Consider the following 16659-nt stretch of genomic DNA (forward strand, 5'->3'; position numbering starts at 1 on the left):
CTACTTCTGATCCAGCTCTCTGCTATGGCCTGGGAAAGCAGTAGAAGATGGCCCAAGTCCTTGCGCCCCTGCACCCACATGGGAGACCCAGAAGAAGGTCCTGGATCCTGGCTTCAGATCAGCACAGCTCCGGCCACTATGGCCAATTGGGGAGTGAACCAGTGGATGGAAGACCTCTCTTTCTCCTCTCTCTCTCTCTCTCTCTCTCTCTGCCTTTCCTTCTCTCTTAGTGTAACTCTGACTTTCAAGTAAATAAATAAATCTTAAAAAAAAAATGGAAAGAGAGAAAATCAGGGCTCCTTCTAGACAGGTCTTGTAATTATTTCATCTAAGAAAACCAACTACAATAAAAGATGGTTCTGTCCCACAGCAATCTAATCACGATCTTTAATGCACACAAATATATAAAGCACGTCGTGTGGCAGGCGTGTGCAGGGCAGTAAGTTGCTGCTTGCGAAGTCTGCATTCCACATCAAGAGTACCGGCTGGAGTCCTGGCTCCTCTGCTTCTGATCCAGCTCCCTGCTAATGCGCCTGGGACGCAGGTGATGGCTCAAGTACTTGAATTCCTGCCACCATGTGGGAAACTCTGATGGAGTTCCTGGCTACTGCCTGCCTTCAGCCTGGGTCAGCCCTGGCTGTTGTGACCAGAGACGGAAGATCTCTCTCAGTTTTTGTTTCTCTGCCTTTTAAATCAGTAAATAAACCATATATATATATATATATATATATATATATATATATATATATATAAACCATATATATATATATATATAAACCATATATATATATATATATATATATATATATATATATATATATATATCTTGACCAATTCAGAAGAAAAGCAAAATTCTAGTATTTTCTCAAATTATTTTTTCCAAGCTGGATCCATTCTTAGGCAGCTGCTTCCATCAGTGATTCCTTCTGGGACCAGGCTGGGAGGCTGACACCCGCTGGAAGGACAGAATTAACAAATGAGGACATAACCACCGGCAAGAACTGAAGAACTCTACAGTTTCAGCATTTACAAGAACACAGATCACTGCTGTGCTCTGATTTCCCATTTCTGAGTTACTTTGAGTAAAAACTTCTGTTCTTTAAGTTTCCATGTATCAAAGATAACACACAACTTAAATCACAGTATCTTCTCAAAAGGAAGAGAAAAAAATAGTTCTTCAAAGGAGTCTTCCCTTTTTTTGTGTCTTAAATGTCAATGATCACAAAAACTTCTGGCTTCTCCTCATTATAAACCTGCATTGCTGAGTATGTTATGGCTTTGACTTCGGTTCCCTAAAGTTGGGGAAGAGAAAAAACAAATAGGAAAAAAGAACACTGAAATTAGAATCATTAACTCTAGCAACAATTGGCAAAGTCAAAATTTTTAATACAATCTTGAAAAACTAAAACCCCCCATGAAACAATTAGTTATCAGATCAGCACAGTATTACATACTGATGTAATAAAATGACAGAACACTGAACTGGAGTTAGGAGATAGAACTGGGAAAGCTGTCTGACCTCTCTGGCACCAGTTCTTTCCTGTATAAAATGGGTTGAATCAGGGTGGGCACTGTGGCATACAGGGTTAAGCCGCCACCTGTGGCACTGGCATCCCATATGGGCGCTGGTTTGAGTCCCACTACTCTACTTCCAATCCAGCTCCCTGCTAATGCACCTGGGAAAGCAGCAAAAAATGGCCCAAGTCCTTGGGCTCCTGTACCCACGTGGGAGACCCAGAACCTGGCTTCTGGCTTTGGACTGGCCCAACTCTGGCCGTTGTGGACATTTGAGGAGTGAACCAGTGGATGGAAGATTCTCTCTCTCTCTCTCTCTCCCTCCCTCTCTCCCTCTTCTTCTCACTCCCTTCCTCCCTATCTCTCTCCCCCTTTGAAAGAAAGAAAGAAAGAAAGGAAGGAAGGAAGGAAGGAAGGAAGGAAGGAAGGAAGGAAGGAAGGAAGGAAGGAAGGTCAAATCAAACAACACAAGCTTTGCCAGTGTTTGGCTCAGGACTCCTTCTCAAGCCCAAAACTCCTCCTAATTTTGCGACCGAGGCCCCAGGAAGTTAGTCGATGCTTCTCAGCTGCCAGTAGTCTTGCGATTCTGCTCTTCCAGGACTAGCTGGAGAGTAAGGTATCATTTCTCAGGCCAAAAGCTCTCCACGTACTTCTGATACATGACACTCCCCCACCCTGCCCCAGTTTAGAACCATGGATTAGATGTTCCCTTAAAGTTTCATGAGCTCTAAAAAGATTCTTCAATAATGCTACACCACAAAACACATCAGACATTTGCTAGCGCTACAGCACAAAAGAAATTCCAAGAGTTCGAGGCCTCTTCCCCTCTGCGATAATCAATCACCACAGCCTATGTCAAAATCAACTTTCTGCCTGTGGCAGCACACACGGTGCTAACCGCTATCACCTTATACAGATAACCACAGATTCCAAACAGGCATTCAGCACTGAGCAGTGATCCTACATTTGCCATTAAATTCACTCCCTTAATCTCTGAGATAATTACTTATCTTCTCCTGTGGCATCATCCCTTTCTCATCCTCTCCAGTCAACTGTGCTTCCTAGAGAGAATAGGAACAGTCAGTAAGAACTGACTCTTCCCACCACCTGACTGCCCATCCTGCTGTATCTGTACTCACAACAGCCTTCCCCGGGGTTACAATGAATGACCTATCTCTGTTCCTACAAGAAGCCCAACTTTCCCAGTTGAGCACTCGATCCCATACCCCTCTTGCTCTGAAATTATCCTCTCTCCAGCATATCAATTTCTCCCTCTTCCTAGATCATTTCCACGTAGTATAACGCCATCTCCTAACCAAGAAGAAACACAAACCTTCTCCTTTCCTGGCACAGCTCCTGCTAGCCAATACTCTCCTACCCATCTGTTCCAGTTTCCTGCAGTCTCTTCCAGAAAAGTATGTATACCCTGCCTCTACTTTCCTACTGCCCCTCACTCCTTCTTTAACTTAACCCACAGCAACATTTCCAGACACCAGTCTACTGGCTAGCAAATGCAATGCTCAATTCTCAGGCCTTATTGGGCCTGACCTCTACTACCACAGCAGCACGTGACTGCTGGACATCCCTCTTCTGCTCCCTCCTTTCCTTTTTGGCTCCTTCTCTTCCAAGCTGAGTGCCCCATGGCTCAGCTGTCTCTATGCTCTCTTTTATTACACTTACTCCTTGGCAACCTCATCTAATCCTATCACTATAAATATTTATTCAGTGATGACTCCCAAATTTATACTTTCAGAAATATCTGAAACATCTGAACAAGCCACCCTGTAGCCAAAAGCCTATTATCTAACATCTCCATTTAGATGTGTAATAGACGTCTCAAACTAATGTGTTGGACCAGGTATTAGATACTACTTGAGGGCCGGTGCTGTGGCATACTAGGTAAAGTCACCAATTGCAGTACCAGCATCCCTTATGGGTGCTGGTTCGAGTCTCGATCTAGCTCTCTGCTGTGGCCTGGGAAAGCAGTAGAAGATGGCCCAAGTCCTTGGGCCCCTGCATCTGCATGGGAGACCTGGCTTCAGAATGGCTCAGCTCCAGCCATTGCAGCCATCTGGGGAGTGAACCAGTGGATCGAAGACCTTTCTCTCTCTCTGCCTCTGCCTCTCTGTAATTCTGTATTTCAAATAAATAAATAAATATTTAAAAAAAAAAAGATACTACTTGGGATGCCTGCATCCCATATCAGAGCACCTGCATTCAAGTCCTGACTCTACTCTTAATTTGTTTCCTGCTAAGATGTACTGTAGGAGGCAGCAAGTAATGGCTCAAGCACCTGGGTTCCTGCGGCCCATGTGGGAGACTCAGATTTAGTTCCTGGCCCTCGGCCTCAGCCTGGCACAGCCTTTGCTGTTGTGGGCATTTGGGAAGGAACCAGTGCGTGGGAGATCTCTGTGCGCCTCTCTACCTTTCAAATAAATAAAAATTTAAACATTAAAAAACACCTTAAAAACATAACATGTTCAAAAGCCTGCTTTTCCCTTAGTCTTAACTACTAAGTAATGGGACCATCACTCCCTCAGTTGCTCAGACCAGTAAGAATAGTGTCTACCTTCAAAATAAATATGAAATCTAACCAATTCTCATCAGTTCTGCCACTGAAATCCTCATCCAGGTTATCATCTGTCTTTCACGTAGATGCTTGTAAAGGCTTCCTAAATGGCTTCTGTGATGCCATTTTCACCCCCTTTATGGTCTATTCTTGGTCACTTTAATGCTCAAATCAGATCATACAACTCCCATGATTAAAATCTTCCCGTGGCTCCCCATTACACTAAGAGTAAGATCCACAGAGCCACTGCTGTGGCCTAGTAGGCTAAGCCTCTGTCTGCAGCACCAGCATCCCATATGGGCGCCAGTTCGTGTCCTGGATGTTCTTCTCTGATCCAGCATTCTGCTACTGCCTGGAAAAGCAGTAGAAGATGGCCCAAGTCCTTGGGCCCCTGCACCCATGTGGGAGACCTGGAAGAAGCTCCTAGCTCCTGGCTTCTGATTGGCCCAGCTCTGGCCGTTGAGGCCATTTGGGTAGTGTACCAGCGGATGGAAGACCTTTCTCTGTCTCTCTCTCTCTTTTATCTCTCAAATGAAAAAGTAAAATCTTGGGGCTAGCGCTGTGGTACAGCGGGTTAATGCCCTGGCCTGAAGTGCTGGCTTCCCATATGGGCACTGGTTTAAGACCCAGCTGCTCCACTTCCTATCCAGCTCTCTAGTATGGCCTGGGAAAGCAGTAGGAGATGGCCCAAGTCCTTGGGCCCCTGCACCTGCGTGGGAGACCTAGAAGAAGCTCCTAGCTTCGGATCGGCACAGCTCTGGCCATTGCAGCCAATTGGGGAGTGAACCAGTGGATGGAAGACTCTCTCTCTGCCTCTCCTTTCTTTGTGCAACTCTGACTTTCAAATAAATAAATAAATCTTCAAAAAAAAAGTTTAAAAACAAAAAATAAAATCTTAGAAAAAACAACTGAGATCGGCATGCCCTGCTCTGTATGAGCACCACGTCATCTCCAAGGCTTCTCTGTCTCTCTCTCAGCACCAGCAGCACTGTCCTTGCTGTTTCCTGGACATGGATCATCTAGCTCCCTTCCTGACCTACACTTCTGTTTCTTCTGCCTGGAAGAATTCCTTCCTGCTCTCTACTCATCTTCTACTCCCTGGCCTCTGCTAAAGTGTAACCTCCTCAGATCACCTTTCTGATCACCCTTTCCTCTCTTCCAACCACCCGCTCTTACCCCAGTGGCACTATTTACCAACTGAAGTTACATTGTTCAGTTGTTTCCATGTTTTCAGGCTCACTTCCATCATTAGACTTGAAGCCCAGTGAGGATAGAGACCTTGCTTGTCCTGTTACCTCTCTACCTAAAGGGTCTAAAATAATGTCTGGCATATTACAGGCAAAATTTCATTTACATAAAAATACATTTATATAGGCCAGGTTTGTGACTCAGGAGATTAGGCCACTGCTTTCAACAGGAGCATCTCACATCAGAGTGCTGCCTTGAATCTTGGCTGCTTCACTTAAAATCGTGCTTGGGAAGGCAGTGGAAAATGGCCCAAGTGCTTGGGGCCTTGCCACTTATGTGGGAGACCTAGATAGACTTCCAGGCTCTTGGCTTCAGCCTGGCCCAGCCCCAGCCATTGCAGCCATGTGTTGAATGAGCCAGTAGGTAGACGATTTCTCTCTCTCCCCTTCACTCTCTGTTACTCTGCCTTTCAAATAAATAAATATTTTAAAAAACGTTTTAATTTCCAGGGTAGCAAATTCCATCCTTACCATGACATTAGGAAGCCTTTATCTTTATTTTTTTAAAGATTTATTTATTTATTTGAAAGTCAGAGTTACACAGAGAGAGGAGAGGCAGAGAGAGAGGTCTTCCATCCACTGGTTCACTCCCCAGTTGACCGCAACAGCCAGAGCTGTGCCGATCCGAAGCCAGGAGCCAGGAGCTTCTTCCAGGTCTCCCACACAGGTGCAGGGGCCCAAGGGCTTGGGCCATCTTCTACTGCTTTCCCAGACCATAGCAGAGAGCTGGATAGAAAGTAGAGCATCCAGGACTCGAACCGGCACCCATATGGGATGCCGGCACTGCAGACTACAATTTACCCACTATGCCACAGTGCTGGCTCTCAGAAGCCTTTATCTTTATACACCAAAATAAGCTTACCTTTTAATTCTATTTTCCATTAACTTTCTGGAAAAAAGTACCCAATATTTTAGCATAACATATCCAGATAGCTCAGAGAAGTATAAGAGAAGTTTACTGCACATCAATTATTAGAGTTAGTTGGAAGTTTACTATCACATACATGGACTTTATAGTATGGAACGTTTTTAATGACTGGATTTTAAAATATACCTGAGGGTGCTTGGACAATGAAAATTCTTCTCCCCACCTTAAGAAGGAAAATTAAAACATGATTAAGATTTCCAAGATTTAATATTTTAAAATAAAAATAACTATTTTAAAATAAAATATATATGTGTATATATATATATATATATATATTTTTTTTTTTTTTTTGACAGGCAGAGTGGACAGTGAAAGAGAGAGACAGAGATAGGTCTTCCTTTTTCCGTTGGTTCACCCCCCAGTGGCCGCTGTGGCCAGCGCACCGCGCTGATCTGAAGCCAGGAGCCAGGTGCTTCTCCTGGTCTCCCATGCGGATTCAGGGCCCAAGGACCTGGGCCATCCTCCACTGCCCTCCTGGGCCACAGCAGAGAGCTGTACTGGAAGAGGAGCAACCAGGACAGAATCCAGAGCCCCAACTGGGACTAGAACCCAGGGTGCTGGCGCTGCAGGTGGAAGATTAGCCTATTGAGCCGCGGCGCCAGCCAAAATATATATATTTTAAAATAAAAATAAATGGTCTCATAAATATGCGTAAGATACTAGAAAGCCACAAGAGGTAGGAGGGGTAGGGGTTGTAAACAAATTTCACTTTGCTTTTCCAGCAGATTCCGGTCGAGGGACATATGTGCAATGGCCACTGGTGGCTCTCAGGATTGACAGATGCTCTAAAGTGCCCCAATACAGTGTGTGTATGGTAGATTCTCAATAAACATTGTTTAATTTGTATTATTTTATAATACGGTACCACATTTAAAATTTTCACTAAACTTTAAGCTATAGAATTAACTAAATAATATCTCCCACTGGAAAAAGCAAGTCTGAGAATATTCAATTTTGCAATATGGTCTAAACTTGGTTCGCATTCTTCTGACTTTTCCTAAAACATCCGTGATCTGTTTTGAAAGCCCTAGCAAGATGCTCTCTTAGAACTTGGGATAAGTGTCCTCTCTAACTTTGCCATTAACGTGGCTGAAGATCACAATGCGTTATAGTAGAAGGGACAAACTTTTAAAATTCTGTTCAACTACTTATTAGCTAAGTACCTTTGCAAAAGCCTTTCTCCTTACCCACAAAGAAAAAAGAGGGGGAGATAATAAAAGACTTGACAAAAAAGAAACTGGGGCCAGCGCCGTGGCTCACTTGGTTGGTCCTCTGCCTGCGGTGCCAGCGTCCCATGTGGGCACTGGGTTCTAGTCCTGGTTGCTCCTCTTCCAGTACAGCTCTCTGCTGTGGCCTGTGAGTGCAGTGGAGGATGGCCCAAGTTCTTGGGCCCTGCACCCGCATGGGAGACCGGGAGGAGGCACCTGGCTCCTGGCTTCAGATCAGGGGGGTGGAGCAACGGAGGGAAGACCTTTCTCTCTGTCTCTCTCTCTCTCTCACTAACTCTGCCTGTCAAATTAAAAAAAGAAAGAAAGAAAGAAAGAAAGAAAGAAAGAAAGAAAGAAAGAAAGAAAGAAAGAAAGAAAGAAACTAATAAAATTCAATATAAAGTAGAAAAGATAAGCTATAAAAATGACCTACAAGATATAATTAAGCAACTAAGAAACCTGGGAAACAAGTCCAATCAAAGTGACCTAATCAAGTGTTTAAAACTGTATGGGGCTGGCACTGTGGCACAGTAGGCTAAGCCTCTGCCTGCAGTGCTGGCATTCCAAATGGGTACCATTTGTGTCCCAGCTGTTTCACTTCAGATCCAGCTCCCTGCTAGTGGCATGGGAAAAGTGGAGGATGACCCAAATGCTTGGACCCTAAACAGCTCTGGCCATCGCAGCCATTTGGGGAGTAAACTGATGGTTGGAAGACCTTTCTCTCTATCTCTTCCTCTGTCTGTAACTTTGCCTCTCAAATAAACAAAATCTTAAAAACAAAAACAAGAGGCTGGCGTTGTGGCAGAGCAGGTTAATGCCCTGGCCTGAAGCGCCAGGCGTCCCATATGGGCACTGGTTCGAGACCCAGCTGCTCCACTTCCTATCCAGCTCTCTGCTATGGCCTGGGAAAGCAATTGAGGATGGCCCGAGTCCTTGGGCCCTTGCACCCATGTGGGAGACCTGGAAGAAGCTCCTGGCTCCTGGCTCTGCATCGGCGCAGCTCTGGCCATTGCAGCCAATTGGGGAGTGAACCAACGGATAAAAGACCTCTCTCTCCTCTCCTCTCCTCTCCTCTCTCTCTGTGTAACTGACTTTCAAATAATTAAATAAATCTTTTTAAAAAATCTTACCATTAAAAGAAACACTTTACAGATAAATTTAGAAAACAAAACAAAAACAAAAACAAACAAAAAAATTTTGGAAGGAAAAGAAAAGGAACTGATCTGAATGGGTCAAGAAGTAAAGATTTGGGGCCAGCGCTATGGCATAGTGGGTAAAGCCATTGCCTGCAGTGCCAGCATCCCATATGGGCATCAGTTCGAGGCCTGGCTGCTTCACTTCTGATCCAGCTCTCTGCCATGGCCTGGGAAAGCAGTGGAGGATGGCCCAAGTGCTTGGGCCCCTGCATCCACGTGGGAGACCTGGAAGAAGCTCCTGGCTCCTGGTTTCAGATTGGCTTAGCTCCAGCTGTTGTGACCATTTGAGAAGTGAACCAGTGGATGAAGTTCTCTTTCTCTGCCTCTGCCTCTCTGTAACTATGCCTTCCAAATAAATAAAATAAATCTTTAAAAAAAAAAAGTGAAGATTCATGGGAAAGGATAAGATGGTCTTTTAATCTATGCCACTTATCTTGCTATATATATATATATATATATATATATATATATATATATATATATATATATAGTGTGTGTGTGTGTGTGTGTGTTTCTCTCCCCTCTAAAACTCAACAAATTGGAAATCAGGAACAACAGATGGATTGTGTTAGCTCCTGCAAAGAACATAAGAGCCCTCACTCCTGAGTATCTCACAAAGCTTATTCTGCAAAGTCCTATTGAAAGTAAACAGTCCTTTGCCTTAACATTGCTCTGTGTCTTCTTGCCTGCCTACTGGCTTCAGTAAAGATACCACTTTAACATCTTTCATGACTTGCAACTTAAAAGAAATTTCAAAACTCACCCAATTGACCGTAATTTAAAATTTCTTTGATCAATATTAAGTACTTTCACTTCCTAAAGAGGAAAAAACATATTTTAACTTAAAAATGTTCAAAATGGACTATTAAAACACATCTAAGTTACTACCTTTTCTAAAAAACAATAGCATACAGCTTCTCTAAAACAAAGAAAAGTAAACTTTTAACTAAAATAGAACAATAAATATGTTTTACAGAATTTTTTTTTACATATTCAAAGTAGCAATTCTTTAAAAATGCAGTCTAAAAACAAAATCAAAAGATTCTCTATACATGACACATGTTAAGAGAGGAAAGACACAGGGCTTCAATCCATCTATACAGTAGAGCTGATAAGGTAAAAATAGAAGAATTATGGAAACAGGGTGAGCCATGGGTGTCACCTAACAATGACAGAAATTGCTTGACTTAGGCTAACAAGACATAACAACTAAATTTCAAATGGAACAAAAGAGACAGTGATGGACATAAATATAGCTCACACTCAGGAGAGGAAAAGCGTGGATGGAGACAGCATAGGTGCATTCTGATCACAGAATCCTGATTAGTACCAAGTACATGATCAGAGCCCTAAACAGAAAATGCACACACACGGGCAAACTCAGGCTCGCCAAGAAGTTGTCATGGTTATCATAATTTCTGCAAATCAGTATCATCTTACAGATCTGTCTGGATGTTTTGCATCACATATTCTGTTTCAAGTCAGGTGTTCTATTTTAAAATATGAACAAAGAACCCATTTGTTCAGTAAAAATCAAAAACCTTAGCTTACCCGGGGTATGAAGAATTCATCAGCACTAAATTTATAAAGCCACTCATCCAAAAAGTGGAAGAGAAGAGACTGCAAGTCATCTCCTATACAGGATCAGAGAGAGCCATGATAATAGGATGGTTAGTAATTCTGCTCTCTAAAAACCTGTTTGAATTTTAAAGTTAAATAAATTGCAGAGGCTAGCTGAAAGAGGATTAACAGGCTCATTGTTGTTGTTCTTGTGAAAATACACTTATGAAAATATGTAGAATAGCACACATTGGCATAACAATGGCTCCCTTGTGATTAAATTAGTTACCTTGAGTTTCCACTTCCACGGTTTGGAGGGGCTCCACAGTCCCCGTATCTGTCATGTAACCAAACATGGCCATGGCACATTGCTCAAAGGCTTCCTCCAGGGTATCGCCCCATGCATGCAACCTAAAAACACACGTTCATGCTAGGTGTAACACAATCCATTGCAAGAGAGAAAAATAAACAGCAAGGTCAAAATAAAATCAGTGTGAGAAATACAAAACTAAAGGCTTCAGTCAATTCAATGGTACTAGAACCCGGAGCTTTTAAACTATCATTTCACATTCAGAAAGAACCAAAAGGAGAGAAGAAAATTAAAACACTAAGTGTTCCTATTCAAAAGAACAAATTCTGGTTATACTCACTGGACATCCGCTGTATGATCCAAATCTGAAGGAAAGAGGGAAAAACACTTTTAAGTTGCTAAACTTGACTCCAAATCACAACTCTAGCTCATCATTAAGAACATCATCCCTGAAGAACAAGAAAATAGGGGGCTGCCTCGAGGTTTTGTTATCCATTTATTCAATAAAGTTAACTGCTTTCTTAAGGTTATTATTATTTTTTTCAAGTCAAGATTTATATTTAAATGAATGACAGTTTCTGGAAGGTAGCACGGCCAGGGTCTTCTAGCTGATCTAAAAAATGTGTAACATTTTCTCAATAAACAAATAACATTTCCTGCTAACATTTACTTTTTCTTAAAAAAAATAAATCAATCTCTTTTCTGAATATCTACTGTGTGGATGACCAAATTCTAGGAACTGCATCATAATCAAATATGTACAGTTCTGGATTTCTCTCTTACCTTTTCATAAATAGGTGGCCTAATCCTAGATAACACTGTTTAAGGGGCCGGCGCTGTAGTGCAGGTTAATTCTCCACCTGTGGCACCAGCATCCCATATAGGCAGCAGTTCTAGTCCTGGCTGCCCCTCCTCCAATAAAGCTCTCTGCTATGGACTGGGAAAGCAGTAGAAGATGGCCCAAGCCCTTGGGCCCCTGCACCCGCCTAAGAGACCAGAAAGAAGTCCCTGGTTCCTGGCTTCAGATCAGCATAGTTTCAGCTGTTGCTGCCAACTGGAGAGTGAACCAGTTAAAGGAGGACCTCCCTCTCTTTCTGCCTCCCCTTCTCTCTCTGTGTAACTCTGACTTTCAAATAAATAAATAAATAAATAAATAAATCTTTTTTAAAGAAATAAAATCAATCAGTAATTAGTTTATTAACAAGCTGATCACAGGTAATCAAAGGTACATATTAAAAAACAAACAGGCCAGCGCCGCGGCTCAATAGGCTAATCCTCCGCCTGTGGCGCCGGCACACCGGGTTCTAGTCCCGGTCAGGGCGCCAGATTCTGTCCCAGTTGCCCCTCTTCCAGGCCAGCCCTCTGCTATGGCCCAGGAGTGCAGTGGAGGATGGCCTAAGTGCTTGGGCCCTGCACCCGCATGGGAGACCAGGAGAAGCTCCTGGCTTCGGATCAGCGCAATGCGCCGGCCGTGGTGGCCACCGGAGGGTGAAACAACGGCAAAAAAAGGAAGACCTTTCTCTCTGTCTCTCTCTCTCTCACCGACCACTCTGCCTGTCAAAAAATAAAAAATTAAATTAAATTAAAACAACAAACAAAAACTAAAGACTGTGACATGGGGCTGGAGCTGTGGCAAAGTAGGCTAACCATCTGCCTGCAGCGCTGGCATCCCCTGTGGGTGCCGGTTTGAGTCCTGACTGCTTCATTTCCAATCGAGCTCCCTGCTGGTGGCCTGAGAAAACAGTAGAAAATGGTCCAAGTGCTTGGGGCCCCGCACCCGCATGGGAAACCCGGAAGAAGCTCCCGGCTCCTGGCTTCTGATCAACCCAGCTCCAGCCATTGCAGCCATTTAGGGAGTGAATTAGCAGATGGAAGACCTCTCTGTCCCTCTGTGTCTGTAACTCTGCCTTTCAAGTAAATAAATAAACCTTAAAAAAAAAAAAAAGTGACAAGGTATTAACCCCAGATAAATGAAAGCATGTGTCCACAGACATACATGAGAATCTTCACACCAATTTTATTTATAAAAATTAAAAAATTCAATGTCCATCAAAAAGAGAACAGATAAAACAAATGGAGGTATAACCGTCTAATGAAATACTATTCAGCCAAAAAAAAAATGCATCAACTGTGGCTCCATGCATTAACATGAATCTCAAAACATTTTGTTGGGTGAAAACTACAAATTCTCAGCACAAAGCAACTGTACCTAAATCCCTGTACTTGACTGTACTCTAGCCATGGCTTCCTAGTGACATAAGTCCATGTTCTTGGGTGACAGCAGTCCCCTGTGAAAATGCCTTCTTGGGGGCCAGGGCTAAGCCTCTGCCTGCGGCACCAGCATCCCATATAGGCGCAAGTTCATATCCTGGCTGCTCCACTTCTAATCCAGCTCTCTGCTATGGCCGGGGAAAGCAGTGGAGGATGGCCCAGGTGCTTGAGCCCCTGCACTGGTGTGGGAGACCTGGAAGAGGCTCCTGGCTTCGGATCGGATCAGCTCAGCTCTGGCTGTTGCAGCCACCTGGGGAGTGAACCAGTGGATGGAAGACCTTTCTATCTGTCTTTCCCTCTCTCATTCTGTAACTGTGCCTCTCTAATAAGTAAATAAAATAAAATAAAAAAAATTTTTAAATGCCTTCTTGAGAAAGCTCCGCATGGCCAGAATATACTGTTTATTCTAGTCAACACCTGATACAGGCCCCTAACCTCCCTTTCTTAGAACTTGTATTGTGAATATATATATCTCTTATAACTCAGAAGTATCTTTTTCAAGGACCTGTGAAAAGAGGCCCTCTGTTTCCAGCTCTTAGTGGGATGGGAGGACAGAGTCCTAACTTAGATAACGCTAGTTACAGACACAGCTGGCCTCTTGGCATTTACATGCACTGGCCCTTTGTACCTTCTTACTTCTCTTACTTCTGAGCCCCTAATAATAAAGCTCCCTTTATTATCCCTATAAAATGCCCAATCATCTCTGCACAAATCAGAATGAAGCTTAGTAATTACTGAATAAAATCTCTTTCCGCCTCCTCAACCAATATCCAGTTGAGTTTACTGTAAATATGAGTGAAGAAGTCAGATTTAGAAGAACCTAGACTGGGGTGCAGCAGGTTAAGCCGCTGCTTGGGATGCCTGCATCCCATCAGAGTGCCTGGGCCTGAGTCCTGCCTCTGATTCCGGTCCAGCTTCCTGCTAATGCACCCTGGGAAGCAGATGATGGCTCAAGAACATGGGTCCCGTTTCCACATAGGAAACCTGGATGAAGCTCTTGGCTCCTGCTATGGTCGGACCCAGCCCTGGCTGTTGTGGGCATTTGCAGAATGAACCAGAAGATGGAAGATCTCTCACTTTCTCTCTTCCCATCTTTCAAATCAATTCAAACCAAAAACCTTAAAGAAAATCTATACTGGGTGATTCCATTTATATGGAGTTCTAACTAAAACATGTAAAATTAAACTGTGGTAGAAAACACAACAGCGTTGGGCTTAACTGGTGGGGGATTGCCTGGAAAGTGCAAAACGGACCTGTCTAGGCAATGTTTATAGTCTGTAATACTGAAGTATATTATGTATCTTCTATCAAAACTCACTGGACTTTATACCCTCAGCTTGCGCACTTTATTCAGGTATGACATTTACATTTAAAAAATCAGTTTAGGGAGCTGGCGCTGTGGTGTAGAAGGTTAAGCCTCCACTTGTGGTGCCAGCATCCCATATGGGCACCAGTTCCAGTTCTGGGTGCTCCACTTCCAATCCAGCTCCCTGCTAGTGTGCCTTGGAAAGCAGCAGAAGACAGCCCAAGTGCTGGGGCCCCTGCACTCATTGGGAGATTTGGAAGAAGCTCCTGGCTCTGGCCTGGCCCAGACCCAGCTGTTGTGGCCATTTGGAGTGTGAACCAGAGGATGAAAAATTCCCTATCATTCTCCTTCTCTCTTTGTTTTTCCACCTTTAAAATAAATAAGTAAATCTTAAAAAATAGTTTAGCCGGTGCCGTGGCTCAATAGGCTAATCCTCTGTCTGCGGCACTGGCATACCAGGTTCTAGTCCCGGTTGGGGCACCGGATTCTGTCCTGGTTGCCCCTCTTCCAGGCCAGCTCTCTGCTATGGCCCGGGAGTGCAGTGGAGGATGGCCCAGGTCCTTGGGCCCTGCACCCCATGGGAGACCAGGAGGAAGCACCTGGCTCCTGGCTTCGGATCAGTGTGGTGCGCTGGCTGCGGTGCACCAGCCGTGGCACGCCAGCCGCGGCAGCCACTGGAGGGTGAACCAATGGCAAAGGAAGACCTTTCTCTCTGTCTCTCTCTGTCCACTCTGCCTGTCAAAAAAAAAAAAAATAGTTTAAAAAGACAATGTCAGATTGCTATAGGATAGTGATTCTCAATTTTTGGATTCAGGAGCCCTTTATTCTCTTAAAAAATTACTGAGATCCCCAAGAGCTTTTGTTTATAGGGGTTACATCTGTCACTATTAATCATATTTGAAAATTTAACTTAAAAAAAAAAACTTTGAAGACTTATTAGTTCATTTAAAGAGAATAAGCCCCAAGGCTGGTGCTGTGGTGCAGCATGTAAAGCTGCCGCCTGCAATGCCAGCATCTCATATGGGTGCCAGTTTGTGAGTGTCCCAGCTGCTCCACTTCTGATCCAGTTCCCAACTAATGGCCTGGGAAAAGCAGTGGAAGATGGTCCTAGTGTTTGGGCCCCTGCCACCCACATGGGAAACCCAGATGAAGCTCCTGGCTCCTGGCTTTGGACTGGCCCAGCCCTGGCCATTGTGGCCATCTGGGGAGCAAACCAGTAGATGGATGATCTCACTGTCTCTTGTAGACCTCCCAGCGCTGGTAGATGCCTGGCGCCAGGGGCTCCATTTGGGTCTCCCACATGGGAGGCAGCGACCTGCTTTCCCAGGCGCATTAGCAGGGAGCAGGATCAGAAGTGGAGCAACAGGGACTCCGGCACCTGAAGCCTGATGTCCAAGGGGCAGGCAGCGGCTTAACCGGCTGCACCCCCAACACGACCAGTTTTCCTAATACAGAACTTAACACTCTGCACTATACCTCCACACTCATTATTTATTCATCAAATGTAGGAATCGAGATGCAAATACGGTTGTGCAATTTACTTAAAGTCACCAAAGTAACAAATGGCAAACATCCGGTCTTACTACTAACACGACCAAGGCGAAACACCAAGTCCCCTACTTAGCTTTCCGAGTCCTCTACCCTGGCTACACTGTATCCCAGTGTCAGGAGACAACCTGGGGCCGACGACCCCCCAACGCTGGAAAACACGGTTACCCTAGTACAATTCACCAAGATAAATGGGCTCGGGCACCTGTGGAAAGAGTTCAAGAGACTGTAAACGCGGGAGCCCAGGTTTCCCGGATTAAACACATCTGGAGGCTTTTTGGTCCTCTCAGCATCCCCGGTGACAAGCAGAAAAGCCACGCCACAGGGCGCCAAGGGGACCACGCCTGCAGCACCCCTGGGGCAGAACACCAGGCGAGGCCGGAAGGCATGCCGTGTACCGCTATCTGAAGAGCAGCGAGCCGCCTACTCACACTCGTACTTCCGATTGACTGGAGGATACTTGGCCTTGATCGCCTTCTGCTCCTCAGTCAAATTGTAATCTCTAACATCTTCCTCGCCCTGCGCCATGACGGCCAGATTCGGGCACTCTGCTTCCGCCCTACACCTGCAGACTTCCACCCCACGTTACGACTTCCGCCCTGGACCCCGCCCCTTGGCACGCACCCTTAAAGGGCCAGGACTCCAATCTCACAGTTCGACCTACGTTAGGCCCTAAAACTTCCGTCTGGAGCCGCGCCGCTCGGATCTCGTATTTGAAAGGCTAAACTCTCATTTTCGGCGCTTCTCAGTAGTTCTTTCTAAAGGCAAAGGAAACTAGTTGACGGTGATCTTTTATTAAGACACCTCTGGGTCTGGAGGGGTGAAGGCTTTTCTCTCCACCTCGCCCCCAGAGTTGATAACCAGATATGAAAGCATCCGAAATTTGTCGTCTCATGGCTCTTCTCAACAGATCATATGCTTAACAGCCTTAAAGAAAATGGCCGCCCCCGGGAGTGCGCGAGCTAGAACTCTCTCACGTGACTCGGGATGGGTACAGCCCC

General features: G+C 44.6%; 1 protein-coding gene across 2 annotated transcripts; it reads right to left on the reverse strand.

Annotated features, from left to right (window-relative positions):
• Window positions 1-858: 858 nt before the first annotated feature.
• On the reverse strand, window positions 859-16232 carry ZBTB8OS (zinc finger and BTB domain containing 8 opposite strand). 2 transcript variants are annotated; one of them, XM_062190880.1, is made up of 7 exons: window positions 16090-16232; window positions 10874-10898; window positions 10513-10634; window positions 10215-10297; window positions 9427-9479; window positions 6386-6422; window positions 859-1292 (listed from the first exon to the last, which is right to left on the reverse strand). In XM_062190880.1, exons 1-7 carry the CDS (start codon window positions 16184-16186, stop codon window positions 1206-1208), a joined length of 504 nt encoding a protein of 167 aa, XP_062046864.1. In that variant the 5' UTR covers window positions 16187-16232; the 3' UTR covers window positions 859-1205. The 2 variants fall into 2 exon arrangements, with proteins under 2 accessions (XP_062046864.1, XP_062046865.1); XM_062190881.1 differs by lacking the exon at window positions 859-1292 and adding an exon at window positions 1964-2576.
• Between the last annotated feature and the right edge of the window lie 427 nt (window positions 16233-16659).

Source organism: Lepus europaeus, chromosome 5 (assembly GCF_033115175.1).
Source record: "Lepus europaeus isolate LE1 chromosome 5, mLepTim1.pri, whole genome shotgun sequence".
NCBI classification, from domain to species: Eukaryota; Metazoa; Chordata; class Mammalia; order Lagomorpha; family Leporidae; genus Lepus; species Lepus europaeus.

Excerpts from the sequence above, each read along its gene's own strand:
- ZBTB8OS (XM_062190880.1), bottom strand. The coding sequence starts at position 16,186 with ATGGCGCAGGGCGAGGAAGATGTTAGAGATTACAATTTGACTGAGGAG. Across the intron at positions 10,635-10,873 it reads GATCATACAGCGGATGTCCA|GTTGCATGCATGGGGCGATA; the intron begins GTGAGTATAACC and ends GTGTGTTTTTAG. Across the intron at positions 9,480-10,214 it reads ATGAATTCTTCATACCCCGG|GAAGTGAAAGTACTTAATAT; the intron begins GTAAGCTAAGGT and ends TTTCCTCTTTAG.